This window comes from Capra hircus, chromosome 13 (assembly GCF_001704415.2).
Source record: "Capra hircus breed San Clemente chromosome 13, ASM170441v1, whole genome shotgun sequence".
Classification (NCBI taxonomy): Eukaryota; Metazoa; Chordata; class Mammalia; order Artiodactyla; family Bovidae; genus Capra; species Capra hircus.
The window spans coordinates 16,891,250-16,915,361 of record NC_030820.1 but is presented as its reverse complement, the minus strand read 5'-3'; the positions used below and the strand labels follow the sequence as shown (position 1 = coordinate 16,915,361).

The 24,112-nt window shown below is 38.9% G+C and overlaps 1 protein-coding gene across 1 annotated transcript in view; it reads left to right on the top strand.

Moving 5' to 3' along the window:
• LOC102175218 (ankyrin repeat domain-containing protein 26) overlaps window positions 1–20,927 on the top strand; it is a 57,474-nt gene extending 36,547 nt beyond the window's left edge. The window contains 12 exon segments of the mRNA XM_013968507.2: window positions 390–551; window positions 2,291–2,324; window positions 2,609–2,744; window positions 5,711–5,924; window positions 6,630–6,813; window positions 10,233–11,189; window positions 12,932–13,099; window positions 15,977–16,146; window positions 17,369–17,591; window positions 19,497–19,542; window positions 20,706–20,791; window positions 20,793–20,927. Of these exon segments, the coding sequence (XP_013823961.2) occupies window positions 390–551; window positions 2,291–2,324; window positions 2,609–2,744; window positions 5,711–5,924; window positions 6,630–6,813; window positions 10,233–11,189; window positions 12,932–13,099; window positions 15,977–16,146; window positions 17,369–17,591; window positions 19,497–19,542; window positions 20,706–20,791; window positions 20,793–20,855 (2,443 nt within the window). The 3' untranslated portion in view covers window positions 20,856–20,927.

Here is a 24,112-nt window from a genome sequence, read left to right as displayed (position 1 = left end):
ATTTTGTACTTTTCCTTCTAGGTTCCTTGGAAACAACCCAGATGCCCTGTGCCTGATGTGTGTGCTCACATTCGAATCTCCAAGTGGAATGATTTTCTCCCTTTTCTCTTTCTCATGACCTCCTTTCTTCACTTCTTCTGTGAATCCTTCCTTATTCCACTTATGACTTTCATATGTCAACTCTTATATATCATATTGTATCATAATTGTATATCTGTGTTTGAAGGAAGAATTTGTTTTCTTGCATATGGTTGGTACTTCATAACTGTTTTGAGAGTTAATCAATGACTTAAGATGGATAAGAGTTGGAATTTTACAAGAATTGTTTTTTTGTTCTTTATCAATTGAACTATTAGAAAACATTGGCTTTTTTGTGAATTTTTAAAAAGTAGCGACCCTGGTGTGCACAGGAAGAAAGTAAAGAAAAAGAACAATGCCAAACGGACACCAGAAGACTGTGTGATTGCACCGATATTTGAAAACACCGATTCGCTGACTGGTGGTCTGCTGCACGTGAATGATGACAACAGAGTGAATCAAGATGATGACAGGTACATTCTACAAATTCTTTGTTTGTAGGGTAAGTAATATTAGCTCTGAGTACTTCTGGAAATAGAGCAGCATAATACACTGTACAGGCCAAAACAAGACATTCCTCAACTCTAGTGGACGAACCATAGTTGAAAGTTGCTGAAAGGTTACAGTGAGGACCAGTGACTTTGGCTGGAAGTCTTCCAGTGAAGAGTCCCCTTGCAAGCTGGACTGTAGTGAATGCAGGTAAACAGCTCCGTAGGGAATATTATTGGGACAGGCAATGGAGAACTGGATGGTAATTGAAGAGGAGTGTGGAGTTCAAAGGAGTTTCTTGTTTTATGTTAAGAGGGGAGCTTTTAGAGTGTGTATGCTGTCGGAAATGAGCCAGCAGAGGATATGTTTATTTAATCTTGTTTGCATTTTCAATATTAGAAAGCTTATTGATTGTATGACATTATTACAGTGAACTAATTGTACATAATACTTCTGCTCATATATAGTTTTATGGTAAGGGCTTGTTCATTGGTTCTGAGGTGTAATATTCCTATATAATTGCATATGCAGATGACTAAAGTTAATTCGATCACACGTAGATTTTCAAAAATTACATAATTGTGAATTTACAAACACTTAGGCTATACTGAATAGGATTTGATAATTCCTTGATGATTCTGGTTGATAGTAACTTTGTGAGTAGCTATAATTTTGTAAAGTACTCTGAAACATCACATTGTATTAACTTCATAGTTGTTTATAGATTCCAGGGAAAAGGGGAAGATTTTGTTTATATAAAATAGAAAAAAAAATATTAACAATCTTTCACAGATTACTCCTTTTGGATGATAAAGATCTAAATGACAAAAACCATGCTTCCTGTATTAAGAGTGTCATTAACACACATTGTGTGCTCAATAAGTGGATGTCAGGTGCATGAAGAAACAGCAGAATGGGTGAATGAATGCCTATTGATGAATTTCTTTACGAAAAACAAATCTTTATTGAAAGTAGATTTCCAGATTTGCCTACATCTGGTCTTTTTATTTTTTGAGAAATATGTTTTAAGATTCAGAAATTATTATTTATTGTTATAGCTAGACATGGAATAATGCTATAGATTCATTCACCATCATATTACTTAAAAACACTTTTCAATATTACTTTCTCAGCATATTTTGGAAGAGCAGTTTTGAAGCCAGATCTCCTGGGTTTAAATTCTGGGTCTGTTGGTGATGTGCTATGTGGGCTTGGGCGAGTTCCTCAGCCTTTCTGTGCTCCATTTCTTCTTATCCCTATCTCCCAGAATGACTGTGAGGATTAAAATGCCTTTAAGACATGTCAAGTGCTTATAATAATGCATAGCAATTGCTTAGGAAGTCCTCAAAAAGCTAATATCATGGTTATTCAAAATGGGTTTCCTTCTTAGGAGGACTTCAGGAATATCTCCCAGATAGGTTTTATTGCCATAAAAATTAATTCTTACTGAAAATGACAGGTGCAAAAAACTCTGGTATGCTGCTTTCTATCACATAACGCAAGTAACGTTATGTTTTTCCTTTGCCTTGGATCTAAATTTAATGCTTTATTAATATTACTGATATATTTTCTTTGTCCTTTAATGCTTCTCTTACTGACTGTTGTATCCTTGTATAGAAAATTACTTACCAATGCAGAATTTCTCTAAAAAAGAAAAGTTTAGGTATTGTTTGTATTTTTGAGTATTTACTATTAGCCTGAAAATAATCATTTGTTTTTTTAGGCCTGCAAGAAAAACACCATATGAAAAGAAGAAGGTATAGTAAAAAAAAAAAAAAAGAATTTAAAAAAATATTTTCCTGGTAAAAAATACTTTTTAAAAGGAATAGTTGCAAAATAGAAAATCTTCCTTTGTTGTAGAGAACTTTACTTTAAACACATCATTTAGAAACACTACTGATAAAGTTATCCTTTTGATAAAAATCTGTTCTTTTAAGAAGTGTCTGTTTTTGTTTTGATAAAGAGATTTATCACCTCTGTACACTTAAGATATTTTATACATATTTTAAGGACATTGTGAGACAGTATTATTTATGTATAGGTCAAAGAACAAATTAATTATGTGAACCACCTGGATGACTTAACTCAGTCTTCTGAGACTGTTTCTGAGGATGACGACGTGCTTTACTCTACAAATTCCATGTTGCAAGTAGAACCACTTGGCTTGGGGCATAAAGGTAGGACCGCAGTGTAAATATTAACAGAAAGCCTGTTTGTGTATAGAGTAGTGATATATGCACACCTTGTCTAGTACTGCCTAGAGCCAGGGATATGTTACAGCACTGTGCATCTCAGAAGGTTCTGTATTAAAAGAACATGAAAGTGAATGTATACACTAGCCACAGGCCTATGATCCTTCTCACTCACTGAACCTTCTGTTGACTCTTTTCCCTGTGCCTTCACTCAAGGTCATGTTAGCATCATTTTCTTCCTAGAATAACTGAAATAATCTCAGAACTTCTTTCCCTGCTGCTCCACCTTGAGGAACCTCAGTCTGCACACCAACTTTATTTATTTATTTATTCTAGTTTTTTATTTTTTAAATTTTAAAATCTTTAATTCTTACATGCGTTCCCAAACATGAACCCCCCTCCCACCTCCCTCCCCATAACATCTCTCTGGGTCATCCCCCTGTACCAGCCCCAAGCATGCTGTATCCTGCATCAGACATAGACTGGCGATTCAATTCTTACGTGATAGTATACATGTTAGAATGCCATTCTCCCAAATCATCCCACCCTCTCCCTCTCCCTCTGAGTCCAAAAGTCCGTTATACACATCTGTGTCTTTTTTCCTGTCTTGCATACAGGGTCGTCATTGCCATCTTCCTAAATTCCATATATATGTGTTAGTATACTGTATTGGTGTTTTTCTTTCTGGCTTACTTCACTCTGTATAATCGGCTCCAGTTTCATCCATCTCATCAGAACTGATTCAAATGAATTCTTTTTAACGGCTGAGTAATACTCCATTGTGTATATGTACCACAGCTTTCTTATCCATTCATCTGCTGATCGACATCTAGGTTGTTTCCATGTCCTGGCTATTATAAACAGTGCTGCGATGAACATTGGGGTACACGTGTCTCTTTCAATTCTAGTTTCCTCGGTGTGTATGCCCAGCAGTGGGATTGCTGGGTCATAAGGTAGTTCTATTTGCAATTTTTTAAGGAATCTCCAGACTGTTCTCCATAGTGGCTGTACTAGTTTGCATTCCCACCAACAGTGTAGGAGGGTTCCCTTTTCTCCACACCCTCTCCAGCATTTATTGCTTGCAGATTTTTGGATCGCAGCCATTCTGACTGGTGTGAAGTGGTACCTCATTGTGGTTTTGATTTGCATTTCTCTAATAATGAGTGATGTTGAGCATCTTTTCATGTGTTTGTAAGCCATCCGTATGTCTTCTTTGGAGAAATGTCTATTTAGTTCTTTGGCCCATTTTTTGATTGGGTCGTTTATTTTTCTGGAATTGAGCTGCATAAGTTGCTTGTATATTTTTGAGATGAGTTGTTTGTCAGTTGCTTCATTTGCTATTATTTTCTCCCATTCAGAAGGCTGTCTTTTAACCTTGCTTATATTTTCCTTTGTTGTGCAGAAGCTTTTAATTTTAATTAGATCCCATTTGTTTATTTTTGCTTTTATTTCCAGAATTCTGGGAGGTGGATCATAGAGGATCCTGCTGTGATTTATGTCTGAGAGTGTTTTGCCTATGTTCTCCTCTAGGAGTTTTATCGTTTCTGATCTTACATTTAGATCTTTAATCCATTTTGAGTTTATTTTTGTGCACACCAACTTTAATTATTAACTATTTTTAAAAATTCAGATCTCATCATGTAACCCAAGTGTTGCTGCTTCTTGCTGCATGGTTAAAGGTCACAATTGTCTAGCTTCATCTGGTTTTATTTTTTTACCCTTCTTTCCACATGAATTTTAGAATCTGCGTGCCAGTTTCCTAAAATGTCTGCTGGTCTTTACGTTTTCATTTTCATTCAGTTCAAAATACTTTGTAATTCTTCTTTTCATTACCTCTTTGATCCAAGGGTTATTTAGATCCGTGTGATTTAGTTTCCAAATGTTGAGAGTTTTCCAGAGATCCTTCTGTGCTCTTGCTTCTCATGGTTTGTTAGGTGCATCCAGAGGGGCCCTGGGGCTAGGGCTGATTATTTCCTGCCTTGGAGGCAAGACCTTACTGACTACCCCGTTCATTCTACTGTAAGGAGAAGTTTTTCCAGCCTGGCCCATGAGAATAGATAGAATTTCCGGGACTGAGTGAGCACCAGTCGCAGGTTCCAACAGTCTTTTCAGACGGTTTCTCCCTGGTCTCAGGTGGTTTCTCCCAGATGGGCGCTCTTCGTTCCTCTGCTGAATACCCGAGGGGCTCCTCCTCAGATCTGCAGGGTCCTTTTTCTCTCTGTCCCACTCTCTCCTCTCCGCGGTTCTGATCTGTGATCTCTGCCCACTTTGGTTTCACCAGACTGTCAGCTTCATCACCTCCTGTCAGGGAGTCTGACTGACTCAGCTTCTGTTCCTTCTCCCCGCGTCGGGGCCTGGAAATTCTCTCCAGGCAGTGAGCTGGGGCATTCCTTAGGCTAACCTGGTGTGTTTCCAGGATCAATGTCCTTCACTCCCTGAAGTCCTTTGTCATGAGAATCATTGTTTAATGTATTTTGTCAGCGTTGTTTTTGCTTGCTCCACTCAGGAAGGTAAATCGGTCGCTGTTCACTCTGTCTTGTTTAGAAACACAAGGCAGCTGGAGATTGTTCACCGGTTGGTCCTCCTGCTCTGCTTCCTCCTTCCTGCTCATCCTTCATTTCTCAGTGTGACATCTTTTCTGCAGGGAAATCTTTCCTGGACCCAGTCTGTGTCAAGTTCTATTATGTGATCATAGAACTCTCTTTTCTTAGAGTATCTATCTGAGTTCACAATTATTTTATTTGTCTTTCTCTTCTACTAGACTTCAAGCTAAACAAGAGCCAGGGGAGTCTGTTTTATCTGCAGAGCTTAGAATAAAGTCTTCCACATTATAGACACTGAATACTTGTTCAGTGTGTGGATGAGTGAAAGTGAAAGGCACAGTCCTTTATACTCAAAAATTACTCACATAATTTTTTTTTGTTTCTATCTTTGTTTTCTTCATCATGCAGATTCTGTTAGCTTGTTGAAAATTCAAGATACAATTCTTTCGCATGAAAGATTAGTAGATTTTCAAAGAAGCCACTGTGAACTACTTAGAAGAGAATTTTTCAGAATGAAAAGTAAGGTTCGTGGGCTACAGAAAGAGCTGTCAGAAACCAAAGAAGTGACATCACAGTTAGAGCATCAGAAAGTGGAGTGGGAACGAGAGCTCGGCAGCTTGAGGTACTGTACATCTCGCTTTTAAAGAAATATGTGAACTATTGTTTCCTTTAATACTGCAGGGATGTAGACATGTTATAACGACTAACTTATCCTCTAGGATTTTACAGGGGAGAAAGTGTTACTAGTATTGTGGAGTGTGAAATTCTTGGAAATAATATAGCAGGTTCTTAACAGTGAATGCTTCTAATAACTTAAGGCATATTTTTCCAATCATCATTTTCATGACCATACAGGAGTCCCCCATAATGGAAATCCCATTAAATATTTACCAAATTGACTTTCAGTTGTTTTTCACTTTTCTGTATTCTGTTTAATACTGCAAGGAACACCTTTTCTATAAATTCATTTCTACCTTTCTAATTAGTTTGAATACATTTTCTTTAATAATGTCGTATTATTTGGTTAAAGTATGAGAACTTAAAAAAGGTCTGTGATCTAAATTTCTAAAGTATTTTTAGGAAAGTTTATATTACTTTACATTCCCACCCGCAGATGTATAAAGTAGCCATTTTTCTCAAGAGAAAATGAAAACAATTTTATGCAGTTTTATTCTTAAGCCTCTGTTGGAAAACAGTGACCATTATTAAGTACTTTTCATTGTATTCCCCTCACGTTTACTATTTTAAACATTGTGAAGAGGGAACAAAAGTTATTGCAGCAGTGAATAATCTCATGATTTTCTAAGAAGAGCTTTAAATTTTGCAGATTCACCTTAAAGCAAGAAGAAGAGAATAGAGGAAATGCCGAGATGTTACACGAGAAAATGAGGGAGCATTTAAGAAGAAAAGAAGATGAATATAGTAAAGAAGCTGAAGTGAAACAGCAACTGGAATTCACTTTCCGAGCAGTAGAGATGAAACTGAAGACTGAGAGAAATGATCTGAATCAGGTAGAGTGATCTCTGGTGAAAATTTCAAATTTCTAACACGATTTCATCAATATTATTTATAATATCTCCTTTTTAAAAAAAAAAACATTTTATTTAGTGTCATTTTGTTTAGTGTTATAGGAAATTTTAGGTTAATTGTTAAAAACAAAAGAAAAGAAATTCAAAATTCCCAAAGTAACAAGGCCGGAAATAAAAATTGTATGATCCTGACATGCTGGGTGCACTTTTTCGAGGAGAGGGAGGAAGAGGTCACGTCTATTGTGTGATCTAGCTCACACAATAGATCCTGAGAAAACCACAGGGTTGAGAATGGTGTAGAAACTGGAGGTTAAGCTCTCAGCCCACCTCAGGCAACCGATCCTTCAGCCTTGACAGACCACTGGTGAGTGAATAGGTCTAGAAGAGAAGGGGCTCTGGGAGGGACCATCGTGCCTAATTTTACATCAGGTTGCCTCTGGCCTTCAATCTGACATGTGGCTGAGGGTCGTGGGCCCCCTCCCTCTGTGCCCGTCAGCCCTCCAGGCCACCTGCCCCATGAACAGCTCAGAGCTGGCTCCAGCTTTCCCAGCTGCATTCTCCCTCACAGCAGAGTCGTCAAGGACAGTTAACTGGCATCCTCGAGAGGTGCAGGAATTTTTTTCCAGCAGTTGGTATAAACCAGACACTCATGAAGTTGGTTGTTCTTCATTCTGGAGAGTTTCAAGTGGCATCTCAGAGCAGAGGAATTTGCTCCCACACCGGATGTCCCTCTCAACCATGGACCGGGTCCCATCCCCGAGGTCCTAGCAGATCTCCCACAATGAAAAGCCCTCGGGAAGAGCTTGGGAAAGTAGTATTTGTAATTCAAATCCATTTGTCTAGAGCAGTCAGGTAGTGACATATGATGGCCTCATCCCAGGAGAGGCCTTTAGTATTTTCCATAGGAACCGATCTCAGATCTTTTGTGACTGTCTCGGAGGAGCCAGGACCCTGATTGCAGTTTAGGCAAGGAAGACTGTGTGTGGTCCACCATCGACTGCGCTACCCGACCAAGTCCCTCTGCTTTGGAGTGAACGTGTCGGTCACTCCATGCACGTCGTCACCTTCAGTGTCTGAATCAGAGCCTGTTCTTGGCTCCACTGTCATTTCTTTAACCAATACCCTATCAACGACCTTTTCACATCACTTACTGTTTTTCATTTTGTAAAAACTGCAACATTGGTTGTAAAAACACTTTTGAACACTTTGAAAAGTTGTTTCTTTAGAACAACTTTGCCTCCCCCCCAACACCAAGAGTGGGGGGATAAAACTCTTGCTACTGACAATAGATATTCTGGCTTTTGGTAATGATTTCACTTCCTCGATTGATCACTAGATTAGTTTATCACTTCCCTTGATGGTAAGGAGGAAACTACAGGCAGTTCAGAGGCCACATTTTAGATGTCATTCTTCTGCTTGTGAGAAATTGAGCACTTTGCTCTGTGAGTGTCCTGTTTCAGTACAAGGAACTTTTGAAAACAGTGATAGATATGCCATAATATATATTTAGTGATAGTTTTAAGTGTTTTTCATTGTATTTTCCCCATCTTACTATTTTAAACATTATAGAGAGATAATGAAAGTTATTGCAGCAGCAAATAATCTCATAGTTTTCTAAGAGCTTTCTAAATTGTACCTTATTTAACCGTTAGTGTATGTACCATGAATGAAATAGGAATCTTATTTTGTACTGATATGTTTGTATTAGAGACGTGTGGTTTGATGTAAGAAGACTAGTAGAGTCCAAAGACCTGGCGAAAAGGCTGCAGCTTACTCATATTTTTATAACTTTTTCCTTTCCAGAATCACTATAGCTAATGAGTTAATTAATGTTTGTAGAAGTGCTTAATACAGTTGTTAATAGGTGTAATTCTTGTAATTGCCTATTAAAATGTTAGAAGGTAGCATATTCTCAAGGAAAAACTTTTTGTATAAAATTAGTCTATACAGAGTTAAGGCTCTTACTGTGAAGTAGATGTATAGGCGGTATCAGATGCAGTGTTTATAAACCTAGCAAGTGGTATTGTTTATTGAATTATAGTTGATTAACAATATTCTGTTAGTTTCAGGTATACAGCACAGTGATTCAGATATATATATATATATATATATATATATATGTATATGTGTGCGTGTATATTATATAAATAGGGCTTCCCTGCTGGCTCAGACTGTAAAGAATCTGCCTGCAATGCAGGAGACCTGGGTTCAATCTTTGGGTTGGGAAGATCCCCTGGAGAAGGTGGAGAAGGCAATGGCACCCCACTCCAGTACTTTTGCCTGGAAAATCCCATGAGCGGAGGAGCCTGGTAGGCTGCAGACCGTGGGGTCGCTAAGAGTCAGACACGACTGAGCGACTTCCCTTTCACTTTTCACTTTCATGCCTTGGAGAAGGAACTGGCAACCCACTCCAGTGTTCTTGCCTGGAGAATCCCAGGGACGGGGGAGCCTGGCAGGCTATAGTCTATGGGGTCGCACAGAGTCAGGCACGACTGAAGTGACTTAGCAGCAGCATCAGCAGCAGCCTGGAGAAGGAAACGGCTACCCACCGCAGTATTCTCGTCTGGGAAATTCCATGGACAGAGGAGCCTGGCAGGCTATCGCCTATGGGGTCGCAAAGGGTCGGACATGACTGAGTGACTAATACACACACGCACTCACACACACGCTCACACGTACACACATTCCGTTTCAGATTCTTCTTGCAGAATATCAAGTGTAGTTCCTTATGTTGTACAGTAGATCTCTGTTGGCTACTTTACATCTACTAGCGTGTATATGTTAATCCCAACATCCTAATTTATCCCTTCCCCTATCCCGCTTTCCCCCGTGGTCACCACAAGTTTGTTTTCTGTGTCTATGAGTCTCTTTCTGTTGTGTGAATAAGTTCATTTTAGATTCTACATATAAGCAGTATGATATAATACTTGTCTTTGTCTGACTTATATCACTTAGGGTGATAACGTCTAGGTCCATCCCTGTTGCTGCAAATAACATTATTTCATTCTTTTTTATGGCTTACTAGTTTTCCATTATACAAATATTCCACATCAGATGCAATTTTTAAGTGTAATCAGATCTATGAATCGTTTATTTTAAGCCTTCTGGGTTTGTTGAAGTTCAGAGAGAAGCCTTTCCAGTTCTGAGCTTCTTGAAAAGTCTCTTGGGATTTCTTTTTTACTTTCATGGATTCATTGTCCTCCATTAAATTTTTGAATCTTTGGGAATTTATGCTTGTATAAAGTCTGAGGATTGTATTGAACCTTATTTTTTCCTGTTGGAGACACACTTGGTGCAGTCTTTTCATTGTATAAACATCCAAGTTAGTATTTCATTTCAGAGGAAATCATGAAATGTCACTTTATTGAGTACTAGCTAAAAGTCTCCTTTGTTTCACTTAGGTTTCTGTTAGTTGTGAAGAAGCAAAAGACCTGTTGCACAAAAACCACATGCTGCAGGATGAACTTGCCACACTGAGACTGGAAAGAGACGCCCTGAAAAATCAGCATCAGGAAAAGGAAGAGAACTATTTTGAGGTCATTGAAATTCTCACAGTAAAGAATGATGATCTTCAAAAGGCAGTAAAACTGAGTGAGGAAACGTTAACAAAGACTATATCCCACTATACAGGCCAGCTTAGTGCTCTGACAGCTGAGAATACAACGCTAAACTCTGAGCTGGAGAATGAAAAAGAAAGCAAACAAAGACTGGAAACGGAAGTGGAATCGTGTCGTTCTAGACTGGCTGCTGCCTCACACGGTCATGATCAAGGTCAGACATCAAGAAGAGACCCGGAACTTGCCTTCCAGAGAGCGAGAGACGAGTGGTTACGCTTGCAGGACAAAATGAAGTCCGACGTGGCTAATCTAAGAGATAACAGCGAGACGCTTTCCCAGCAGCTATCTGCAGTGGAAAGTAAATCCAGTAAGCTGAAAATCAAGCTGCAGCACGCGAGCGATGCTCTGAGAGAAAAGACTTTGATGTTAGAACATGTCCAGAGAGACCTAAGCCAAGTGGAGTGTCAAACGCAGGAAATTGCACACAAGTATCAGAACGAACAAGGCAAAGTGAGTACATACCTTGGAAAGCAGGAGTCCTTAGAGGAGAGATTATCTCAACTCCAGAGTGAAAACATGTTGCTCCGACAGCAACTGGACGATGCACGGAACAGAGTCGACAGTAAAGAGAAGACGGTCATTAGCATCCAAGACCAGTTTCAGCAGATCGTGAGAAAACTTCAGGCCGAACGTGAGAAGCAAGGTCTGATGCTGGAGGAACGAAACAAGGAATTGGTCAAGGAATGTAATCATTTAAGAGAGAGAATGTATCAGTACGAAAATGAGAAAGCAGAAGGAGAAGTGAGTATCCAGAAGGAGAAGTATCTCAGACTTCCTGAAAGAAAGTTCAAAGTGATTCTTGATTCTGGCTAAATGTTGAATCTAGTTGAATATAAAAAATACACAGGCTGTGAATCTATGGTCTCTAAACCAGCCTAAAAGTATACCTTGTATCCAGCAAATAAAAATTAGACCAAAGAAATCCTTTACTCTGAGCAAGGACATCATGTTGTTTATGAAATGTTAAGAGATTTAGTTCTAAATTGTTAACATAGACAGGTACTAGTAATTTACTCTTTATTAAGGTAATAATTTTAATCTTTATGTTACCACATTTCAGTATCATGGTGAAACAGATAAATGAAATGCTCAAACATGAAATGAATATTTCGAAATGAAGCTTCAGTTACCTGGATTATCTTGATAGTCAATTCCAGGTTTCCCAGAGCCTGTATTTTATATATCGTACTTTGGCTTCAGTAGGTTGTCATAGCTTTTTGTTATATTTGTTGGTACAATTTTATTTTTATTCATGTCAATTTGAGTTAATATGGGAAACATTTTAGCCTTGAATCATTTATTCTTAAAGCCTCTCAACTCTTCAAATGCATCTACTTATCATTAAATCATAATTTGGGACTCAGGTGGTGAGCTTTAGCAAAACTATTCTTGATTTAATCTTCCCACTGCTATTTATAATTTACTTTTGGAGAAGGAAATGGCAGCCCACTCCAGTATTCTTGCCTGGAGAATCCCATGGACGGAGGAGCCTGGTGGGCTACAGTCCACGAGGTTGCAAAGAGCTGGACACGACTGAGGGACTTCACTCACCCACTTTAACATTTTTACAAGCAATTTGCTCATAATTCTCATTTTAAGTATCAGTTACTATCATTTGAATACAAGCTTGTCCTCTAAAAATGAAGGATAGCAGGATTTGTGAGCAGCAGAAATGGAGTGAGTCAGGGAGAGGGTTGTAGGAGCTGAGGTCTGGAGGCAGGTGGAGGCCAGGTTATTGAGGCTCCTCGAAGGCCATGGGAGCAACCTCACGTTTTAAGTTGCATTTTTCTTTTATATTGGAATATGGTTGATTTACAATTTTGTGTTAGTTTCAGATGTACAGGAAATTGCTTCAGTTACACACATATCCATTCTTTTTCAGTTCCTTTTCCCAGGTAGGTGACTACAGAGTACTGAGTAGAGTTCCGTGGGCTCTCTAGTAGGTCCTTATGGTTAGCCAAGGGCAAAGGTGGGGAGGAGGGATAAATTAGGAGTTTGCGATAAACATAGACATACTACTAGATATAAAATAGATAAGCAACAAGGGAATGGCCTCATTTTTCTGCTGAGGTAGGAATCTGTTGGAAAGATCTGAGCACTGGTTGGAATATGTGAAGATCTCTGAGTTAATCAAAGCTTCTAATGAAAAAGGAAAGGAAAATGTTTCCACAGTGTGGAATTTTCCATCACCCTTCCCACCTACACACTCATTTCTTTCTGGACGTGAGGTGGTGAAGCTCTGCAGATTTATTAGGAGGGGCAGGGCGTGGACAGTGCGGCCGCATCCTTTGAGTAACTTAATATCAGGAAGGCTGGAGGGTGGCCCCTTCCGTGTCTGTAACCAGATTCAGTGAGGAGGAAAAAGAAGGTGAGTTGCTGTATGTGGCGATAGTTTTCAAAGTCCATATGTTGGAGTTATCTCTTATTAACATAACGTAATAGTAAAGTGATTTGATAAACTCAGTGATAGAGCATCTTATTAGGCAGCTGTGAGACAACTTCAGCAAGAACTGGCTGACACTGTAAGAAAGCAGGCTATGTCGGAGGCTTCACTGAGGGTCACGTCATGTTGTTGTGCCAAGTTAGAAGCTGAGGCACAGGATTTGAAGAACAGTTGTAAACTGCTACAACTACGTCGACTCACAAGTCAGGTATGTATGAAACTGAACGTGTTAACAGTTAATATGTAGGATAAAGTGTTTTAGGACACTCATTTTCACAGTCAGCTTTCTTCTGTATTTTTGTTACAAGTAACTTACTACAATTTTCTTATCTTTATAGTGCACTCGTTTCCTTAAACTCTGACTTTCATCCTGCCATTTGCGTTCTATTATTTTTTCTTATATTATTTACTCTTAGGAAAGTTGAGAATTGTGCCTCATTATACACACAAGTTGAGAGCCTTTTTTTTCTTTGAAACAATCCTTTTTTAAGTGATAACTGTATTACCATGATGAGGCAAGCCAGATTAAAACCAGAAGATAATATTAGTTTAATGGAATGTTCAGAATATTATCATTTCTCATCTTTCCTTTTGTTAATGCCTGTAGAGTTCTGTGTGTATTTATTTCATGGATTTCAGAATAACTTGTGCAGAAAGGGTATTATACAAACCAGTTGAAGTTTAGGCATTGCCTTCTTTTCATTTTAAGTATATTGTAAAAGCATGGAGGTACTCAGATGGTGTAGAATACGTACATCCAAACTAGAGAATTAAGAAGATTATCTGGATCCTGCCATTGGATTTTTTTAAAAAGCTATTGAGATATAATTGACGTATCATAGAATTCACCCACTCAACATGTGTAGTTCAGTATCTCTCAGTCTAGAGAGGTATAACCAGTGACTACAGTCAATTTTAGAGCATTTCCATCACCCCCTAAAAGAAACCCTGCATCCCTTAGCCACCACCCGTGGCCTCCCATCTCCCTCCGCCCCAGGCAACCCCCAGTCTAATATCTGTCTCTCTAGACATGCCTGTCCTCGGTATTTTATATAAATGGAGTCATGCAGTATGCTTCTTTGGGATTAGCTTTTCTCATTTGACGTCATGTTTTCACGGTTCATCCATGTGATAACAAGTATCAGTTCTTCCGTTTCTGTGGGTTGTCAACAGTAAGCTAAGCCATGTATCCATCCTCACTAGATGGAGCTCTGGGTTGTTTCCGCTTTGGGACTAATAATAATGCTGTTGTAAACACTGATTTCCATGATTCTGTGTGCACATGTTTTTATTTCCCTGTGGTTGGATCTTATCAGATTTCTCCTTTTCTTGGCCCTTGCTCAGACTGTCCTTTCTGTCTTTACAGTGTCTTTTCCTCTTGGGTAGTCCTTCATTATTTCAGACCTGGCGCCCAGTCTCTCCTCCTTCATGGAGCTTTCGTGACTGTCCAGCTCTTTGAGCCTTTTCACATCAGCGCTTGTTACCTAGTCTCTGAGGAACAGTTTAGCCCCTAATTTTACACTGTTGACATTTCTTCCATGAGGGGGAATCTTGGCTAAGTATACATTGGTGTAACAGAATATTTATTGATGTGCACAGCACTTGTCTTGCATAAATGGACAGTAACAAAGGATTACAAGAATGAGGCATTTTTTGTTGTTGCTGTTCAGAAAAATGTGTGGGTCATCTCTGTAAACTGTTAAGAAATGGGATTTCTTTAACTTTGCAAATAATTCTGTTTGGAATGCAGTTCAAATTAGCAAAAAGTCTTTGTACTTCAGAAAAAGGCTTATGGGATTAGAATCCATATTTACAAGATTTATTAATTAGAGTCTTCTTCTGGGAGGGATTTATTAACTTAGCCCTAGATACTCAATATAGTATCCCTCAAACTTCTTTAAAATCCTGGGACATTAAGATGGGGGGAGGAGTAAGAGACATTCTACTAAGAGGTGACTTGTAATCATTTTATGAGGAAAGATAGAAAAATATTGTAGAACAATAAAAGAGTGTAAAATCAAGTGCAATTGCTGTGTGACAGAGATGACAGTGAACAATATATGTTGCGACTCTGGGTGGTGTGAACATCTTTGCTGATTCTCTGAGTAATCCCTGGTCCTACATTCTACAATACAGATACCATCGTATTTATTTCATCCTGGGTTTGAGTAGTTAGGCTGTGCTCCGTCCACTTCTTCATTAGCAGACAATATCATTTTATTCTTGAAGACTGATGATTTTCCCCGCAGAGCTGGAACCTGTATCTTCAAAATGTCTGCACCTGGATGCAAAAAAATCAAGTTGAAAAACTCCTGTCTATGAAACTGGATGCAAAAGAAATGTAAGAAACTAGAGAAGAAAAAGAAGTTGGAGCAGGAAGTAGTGACCCTCGGAGGTCATATAGAAATGGATATGGCAGAACACAGTCAAGTAGAGCAGTATAAACGGGAGACTGAAGAAAGGGCGAGACAGGGTCTTGTAGAGAAATTAAAGGAAGGCAACCTATTTCTGCAGGTTAATTTGTCCATCTGTCATGTGCTTGAATTCACTTTCACTGCACATTACATTTTGGATGTATATAGCTTAGGTGTTTCCTCTACCTCCCTTAGAGCAGTTAGTTTTGTAGATTTCTGGAAGGAAGCGGGGACACTTGTTTTCCCTTTAAATATTTCAGTCTCCATCACAGTTATCACTAAATTGACCTTTCAGAATGATTCTCACTAGAGAATCCTTTTACTTATAAGACCAATTGGTAAAAAAACAAGACCATTAGGAAGAAAAGAAAATATTGTGGTTTAGAACTAGTACCATCCTCTTGAATTATTCTTTAAGCTGTCTTGTTCAATTTTTAAAATTTTAAGTTGATCCTCTTATTCTTTGAATTATCAGATTATATAAGTACTACTCTAACAGTGATTCCACTTTAATTTTATAATTCAGATTTAATTCACTTCACAAACTTCTGCATTTTTTTTTCACCTTTGAAATCGCTCTCTGAATCACTGACTCAAAACTAAAGGGAACAAGTAAAATTTTCCAGGTTAATGATTATTTTAAAAATGTTATCTTTTTCAATTTGCCTTAGACGCAAACTGGATCTCAACAGATGGAACTCAGAATTAAACACTTGGAATCTGAACTCTCCAAAATGAAAACTTTGCAAGAAGATTCTAATAAAGCAGAGTTGGAAAAATATAAGCAACTCTACCTAGTAGAATGTGAAGTTAGAAAGTCATTGGAAGATAAATTAGACAAGTAAGTCAAAACACAGAATCACAGAAACTAAATTTAGTTCATTAATTTGACTCTAAAGAATAATTTCTATAGAGTGGGGTACATGAGATTAGTAGGAAGTGAAAGCTAACTAGATGGTCACTGCTGAGGTCACCTTAAGACAAACTATTAGTACTATATCAAGTTTTTCCACACTATGTAACGGCATACTTATGAAATAGGGGAAATTACACATGGGTTAAAGGCAGGAGAAATCACAGAGTGGCTGAAAGTAATATAAAGACCTGACTGAGGGGTGTGGAGGATGGAAAGGGCAGATCCCCCCTGCAGTGCCTAGTCCGGGTTTCCCCGCCATCTGAAAGCAGAGCACTCCTAGGAAGCCTTCTCCATAAGCCAAAGCAGCAGGGACCCGAGGACACATTCTGCTGGTCGATACATCAAATGAATATGCACAAGGGAAGGTGCTCCCAGTCAGGGTTCAGGGCTGTGGCGACTTGATGCTGAGATGTAGGGGTGGCTCCTGGGGAAGGAGCTCAGTGGGGCCAGTCTCCCTGCTTGGGGAGCGCGATGCCTCTCGCTGTAAAACATACACTGAACACTGTTTAGAGTTTTGGCTTTTTAAATGAGACCAGAAATTGTCTTCAGATTTTTTTTTTTTTGAATCATCAAAAACAGGTACTGACATAGGCCCTTCGTAGAAGTGAAGTAACATAAAGTGAACTTTGGAAAAGCAGGGGATGCTTGTAATTCTTTCTGGGGCTGTTTTAGCTCTTTTCAGCCTCACCCTTTGACTTTCTTGTCCTCCCTTGAGATTGTGGCTCTAGATGATTCCTCAGAGCCAAAAGCTTAATTTCTCTGAAGTCATGAGTGAAACGTGTATACAAGGGTGGTGAAAGCAAATGCTTGCAAGTGGCTTTGTGGGATGGGGTGTTTCTTCATCCCTGAACTGTTTCCCGGAGGCAGGTGTGTCCCAGAGGCAGCAGGTGTCACTGTGAGGCCACCTCCCTTTCTCTCTGATGCCCTTTCTCTCCTCTCCCAACTGTGGCTTGTTACTGGAGGAGCCCCAGACACGTGTGTGCTTCTTTAGAGCAAGGTGACAGCTGTCATTGTTTACAGGAGGTCTGCTCTGTGCTTTCAGTGTTCAGACAGTTTCGTGGAACATTCCATTTACTATATGGCAACTTAACAAATGCAGATAATTTAGGGAAACATGAATGAAACTGGTGTTTTCCATCTTCCCCAGGACTCATAAGAGGCTGGCAGTGATCAGCACCAAACTTGAGGTGGAGAAGCAGCAGAACAGATCTTTATTCAGCACTGTTAGCACGAGGCCAGTCCCAGAGCCCCCTTGTGTTGGAAATTTCAATAATCCTTTAGTGCTCGACAGAAATCTTACTCCGAGAGTAGGGTTTTCTACCTCAATTTCACGCCCTTCGAATAACAACATGGAGACTTACTTGACCGAGGTTAGTTCTGTTATCTTTTGTTCATTGGGTTTCAGATTTCTCTTATGAATGATCCTTGTTTTTAATTTGGTGAACTTCTGAGTTATTTATTTGACATATGCACAATAAGTAAAAACTGTCATTAACTGTTCTAGTCAAGGAGACATTTCATGATTTTTTTGTCCTAGATCTCTCGTTTTTAAGAGATACTTTTTAAATTTCTTGAAAAGCTGCATTGAAATTCTACTTTAGAAATGAAATCTTATTGCCTAGTAACTGAAAGTATACTTGAAGATGTTTGACTTACTTTCTAATTGATTTCACTTTGGCAGTGGTTCATAATCATTTCCAAGCTTTGCTGCACCCACCGCGGTTTATCTACCCCTAAGCCTAAGTGAGAAGGAGATGGCACCCCACTCCAGTACTCTTGCCTGGAAAATCCCATAGATGGAGGAGCCTGGTGGGCTGCAGTCCATGGGGTCGCTAAGAGTCGGGCACGACTGAGCAACTTCACTTTCATGCATTGGAGAAGGAAATGACAACCCACTCCAGTGTTCTTGCCTGGAGAATGCCAGGGACGGGGGAGCCTGGTGGGCTGCCATCTATTGGGTTGCACAGAATCGGACACGGCTGAGCGACTTAGCAGTAGCAGCAGCAGCAGACGATAGAGAGAGATCTGTTGTGTGTTTTAAATTTTGTTCTAAATAACCCAAAATATGGATAATTCATTGTTGACTGATTTTAGTTAACCAGGTTTTATCTGGAGTAAATGAACATCCTTTTAAGGATGAATCTCTTCAGTTTTGGCCTGCTTGATTCAAATAAAGATTTTTTTCCTTCAAGTTCCCTGTCCTGTTTTTAAAAAATATTTATCCTTTCTAAATTAACTATATCAACTGCTGCAAATAGGAGTTTGATATTGATTTATTCTTATTTATGCATTTCAAGCACATAATTTAGTTAGAAAGTAATGTCATGTCACAAGCATTGTTTAATTATATAGAAGGATTTATATATTCATTTTGTCTATGTTATAGTTAAAAATCTATGTGTTTTTTCTTAACCTGAGGAAGTAGCTGGCACAGGACTCAGTAAGAATGCCATTGGCTTTGTTACTTCTTTTGTAGAATTAGGAGCTTTGATTAAATCAATGAGTCTCATACCTTATAAAAGTTTTTTCTTCAAAGAAAACAACCTTTCTTCTAAATAAACTTCTGTGTGGAACCATGTTAAAAATGGAGACCAGTATAGAACCGTTTAGCTAGGGTGGCCAGAGCCCCTGCAGCTGTGACTTCTCTTTTCCTCACCCCTGCAGTGACCCCTGCGGGATCTTCCCCTTCTATGGGACGTAGTTCGGAAACTAACACTTATGAGAAAATCCTTCTCGCTAAACATCTTCAGAATTAAATCTTGCTGGCACATTGTTTTCTTGTATATAATTTTCTCACCTTTCTGTGTTTTCGTTAAATGGAAAAGTTTAAAGAAAATCACAGATGTGTTCTCCTTATTACCATTCGACTCAAACTACTTCCTCCATTTGAACAGGATCCTCACCTAGAAATCAAAATAAAGTCTCGGAAGTACATATTTAGGCCAGGAGCTTTTAGGGGAGAAGATAGTAATCTTGTGGGTCATTCCGAGGATTATGGGTCATTCCCTAATTCTCTGAAATCATGTGTACTTGATAGACTGATATTGTTGTACTTTTTATCAGATTAATCTAAATAGCATTCCATATATATCTTCTCTGTTATCTATAAGCAGAATAAGTAGGATTTTATTTTTTTATTTAAGTGATTTTTTTTTTCTACTGGGGTAATCTTCAGGTTAGGTCTAGCCTATAAAAGTATTATTTAAAAGTCACATTTAATAAGTTATAAACATATAACTTGTTTGTCTTAAAGATAAATATTTGACTTATTTCAGATGCGGCGGGAGTTGGGCAGGAGTATAGCTAGAGAACTAAGAGAAGGTACGTTGCCAAAATGTGTGAATTAAATTTAGACATTGATTTCTGAAATACACTGTAAACAATAAATGGCATCTCTTTCCATTGTTTGGATAACAGATGCTATGTTAAATATTTTTTTATATACATAGCTAATGAAAAATGTGAAAGCATGAGCAGTCATAGTGAAAAATATCCTTCTGCATTTACTCATCATGTAGCATAGCTTGAAAAACAGTCTCTGAAGGTCTGTGTACTTCTTTTTATTTCTAGCTGTATCCTTCTTCTACTCCCTCCATCCCTGTGGAGCTGTCTTCCTACCCCCGACACTATTCTCAGAGAACGTGGCGTTCATCAGCTTCTCAAGCGTCTGGTAGTGGTTAAGGCTAGGAAACCCAGACTCAAGCAGTCACGTTTGTGTAGCTGTCACTTGGTGGGTGACTTTAAAATTTCTCTGTCACTAGATACGTCACCAGTTTATGTTTTACCCTCAGGAAATGCTCCAAACACCCACATCAATTTGGGTCCTGCCAAAGTAGTTGGCCTTATCTCTTTACCACCTTACTCTGCTGCTTAGCTCTGCATCTAACCAGCCAGACTGTGTAGGATCCCACAGATTCGCTTGCTCACCTCCCATCTTTGTACATGCTTCTCCCCTCTGTGTCTTGTACTTTTTCCTGTCCTTCAGGTAGCTACATACATATCACCTCCACCAAAAAGCTGGCAGTACTGACACAAAGCTGGCTTCCCCTCCCGAGTGTTCCTTGTGCCGTCTTTTGTATCTTCGTATTTGTGACTCTGTACGGACACTGCCTGTTGGTCTGTTTTTCCAGTTTAGGGCATATCATTTTTCAGGGTGGGCTGGGTCACCTTCATCTTGTAATTCCAGCGCTTGTCACAGAACCTTTGCATGAATACAGGAGTATTCATCAATTCACTCAATTGCTTGAGTACATGAATGAAGAATGAGAAAACCAGGAGCTCTGACACTCAGCCCCACCTGCGACCAGAAGCAGACTGTAAAATTGTAATCTTGATCAGTATTTTGTATTGTGTCATCTATAGATATGTTTCATTTTTCAGAATCCTAGGAAAGGTCTCAGGTTTTTCGTTTGTTTGTTTTTTTGCTAATCTTAGTGAACCCAAGTATTTCAGGTAAAGGATGTAATTCTTTCCTTTTCTTTCAGCTGATGCTCAGTTTGCATCTGATGCCTTTAGAGTGTCTTCTCGAAGATCTACAGATGGGTCAAAAGTGTGTGATGACCTACTTTTGTAAACAGAAGAACAAGATAATACAGATTTGGAAGGAAAAATACATGATTTACAAAGATAAATAGGAAAAGCTTCTCTGCTGGACCATTTCTGTGACATTTTGTTGTTTCCCATTAAACGTGATGAGAAAATCTTTATTAAAGGAAAATATTTTTGTATTATGTGTGTATGATGAAAATTTATATAGCATTTTAAATGATGTTTCTCTGCATCTAACTTACTTTTTAGCAGATTTAAACATCAGCACTGTTGAGTTTTCCATATTCTAAGTGGCAGTGTTAGTCACTCAATTGTGTCGGACTCTGTGCAACCCCATGGACTATATAGCCCACCAGATTCCTCTGTCCATGTAATTCTCCAGGCAAGAATATTGGAGTGGGGAGCCATTCCCTTCTCCAGGGGATCTTCCAGACCCTGGGATCAAACTCGGGTCACGTGCATTGCAGGTGGATTCTTTACGATTTGTGCCACCAGGGACGCCCTTTACAAACTCACACTGAGCCCTAATACCAGCTGTTTAAACAGCACCCAAAGAGCCAGACTTGTCATTAATATTTAGTGGTGTTGACTGATAGCTTTTTTGTATTTTCCAGTTTTTATCACTATGTATAGAGCTAAAGATTTAGATACTGCTGTTATGGCTTCCGTCAATGTTTTGATGTATTACAATTGTTAATACTGGCATAAAACTTACTATATGTAACTTTAAACACAGATTCATAGGCCTTTCCTCATGGAGAAATAAGATTTGCCTGAGTTTTTTGCCTTTAAAACGAACTAACTTTTTATAATTTTTATTTTTAATTAGAGGATAATTACTTTACAATATTGTGATGGTTTCTGCCAGACGATGACTTGAATTGGCCATAGGTATGTGTATGGCCCCTCCTTCTTGAACCTCCCTCCCACCTCCCTCCCCATTTCACCCCTCTAGGTTGTCATGAAGCACCACCTTTGGGTTCCCTCCATCATACAGCAAATTCCAAAAAGACACATGTACCCCAGTGTTCATTGCAGCACTACTTACAATAGCTAGGACATGGAAGTAACCTAGATGTCCATCAATAGATGAATGGATAAAGAAGCTGTATATTATTCAACTATAGAAAGGAATACATTTGAGTCAGTTTTAATTGACTTTTGATTTACTTTTGGAGACAGTGTTAAAATTAGAGAAAGTTCCTCTGGATAAATAAGATTTGCCTAAGACTTTTCACCTTATCTTTACCTGTCTACCAATCTATCTATTTTTTGCTTTGCTTTTTGGAAAAAGTCTTGGAAGACTTTTTTTTGGAAAAAGCACCAGCAAACAGACATTGTCACAAAACTCCCCTAATTCCCATATATCCTCTTAAGGTAACATTTATCCTTCCTAAATGTTTTTTGTTCTCCCATAAGTGCCTCGCTCAAGTCACCTGTTATTCAGAAGATGCCTTTTTCTCCTACTCCCTATCATTTGTTAAGTAGTATATCAACTCCCAGTAATTCCATAATGCTGAAGAAGCTGACGTTGAATGTTTTTTGACAACCTTCAAGACCTTCTGGAACTAACACCGAAAAAAGATGTCCTTTTCATTGTAGGGTACTGGAATGAAAAAGCAGGAAGTCACGAGATACCTGGAGTAACAAGCAAATTTGGCCTGGGAGTCCAAAATGAAGCAGGGCAAAGGCTAACAGAGTTTTGCCAAGGGAGCGCACTGGTCATAGCAAACACCCTCTTCCACCTACACGAGAAAGGACTCTACACATGGACATCACCAGATGGTCAATACTGAAATCAGATTGATTGCATTCTTTGCAGCCATTCAGGTATGATCAAAATCAAATCCTTTATGATTATACAGTAGAAGTGACAAATAGATTTAAGTGATTAGATCCGATAGAGTGCCTAAAGAAGGAGGCAGTGATCAAGACCATCCCCAAGAGAAAGAAATGCAAAAAGGCAAAATGGTTGTCTGAGGAGGGCTTACAAATAGCTGAGAAAAGAAGAGAAGCTAAAGGCAAAGGAAAAAAGGGAAGATATACCTTCCTCAATTCCAAGTTCCAAAGAATGGCAAGGAGAGGTAGGAAAGTCTTCCTCAGTGATCAATGCAAAGAAATAGAGGAAAACAATAGAATAGGAAAGACTAGAGATCTCTTCAAGAAAATTAGAGATACCAAGGGAACATTTCATGCAAAGATGGGAACAATAAAGGACAGAAATTGTATGGACCTAACAGAAGCAGAAGATATTAAGAAGATGTGGCAAAAATACACAGAAGAACTGTACAAAAAAGATCTTCATGACCCAGATAACCACAAAGGTGTGATCACTCATCTAGAGCCAGACATCCTGGAATGTGAAGGCATGGCCTTTGGAAGCATCACTATGAACAAAGCTAGTGGAGGTGATGAAATTCCAGTTGAGCTATTTCAAATCCTAAAAGATGATGCTATTACAGTGTTGCACTCAATATGTCAGCAAATCTGGAAAACTCAGCAGTGGCCACAGGACTGGAAAAGGTCCATTTTCATTCCAGTCCCAAAGAAAGGCAATGCCAAAGCATGTTTGAACTACTGCACAATTGCACTCATCTCATGCGCTAGCAAAGTAATGCTCAAAATTCTCCAAGCCAGGCTTCAACAGTATGTGAACCTTGAACTTCCAGATGTTCAAGCTGGATTTAAAAAAGCAGAGGAACAAATTGCCAAGATTCAGTGGATCATCGAAAACTCAAGAGAGTTCCAGAAAAACATCTACTTCTGCTTTATTGACTACACCAAAGCATTTGACTGTGTGGATCACAGCAAACTCTGGAAAATTCTTCAAGTGATGGGAATACCAGATCACCTGACCTGCATCTAAGAAATCTGTATGCAGGTCAAGAAACAATAACTGGACATGGAACAACAGACTGGTTCCAAATCGGGAAAGGAGTACATCAAGGCTGTTTATTGTCACCCTGCTTATTTAACTTATATGCAGAGTACATCATGCTAAATGCTGGGCTGGATGAAGCACAAGCTGGAATCAAGATTGCTGGGAAAATATCAATAATCTCAGATATGCATACGATACCTCCCTTATGGCAGAAAGTGAAGAAAAACTAAAGAGCATCTTGATGAAAGTGAAAGAGGAGAGTGAAAAAGTTGGCTTAAAGCTCAATATTCAATAAACTAAGAGAGCATCTGGTCCCATCACTTACTGCAAATAGATGGAGAAACAATGGAAACAGTAAGAGACTTTATCTTTTTGGGCTCCAAAATCTCTGCAGATGGTAACTGCAGCCACGAAATTAAAAGATGCTTACTCCTTGGAAGAAAATATATGACCAACCTCGAC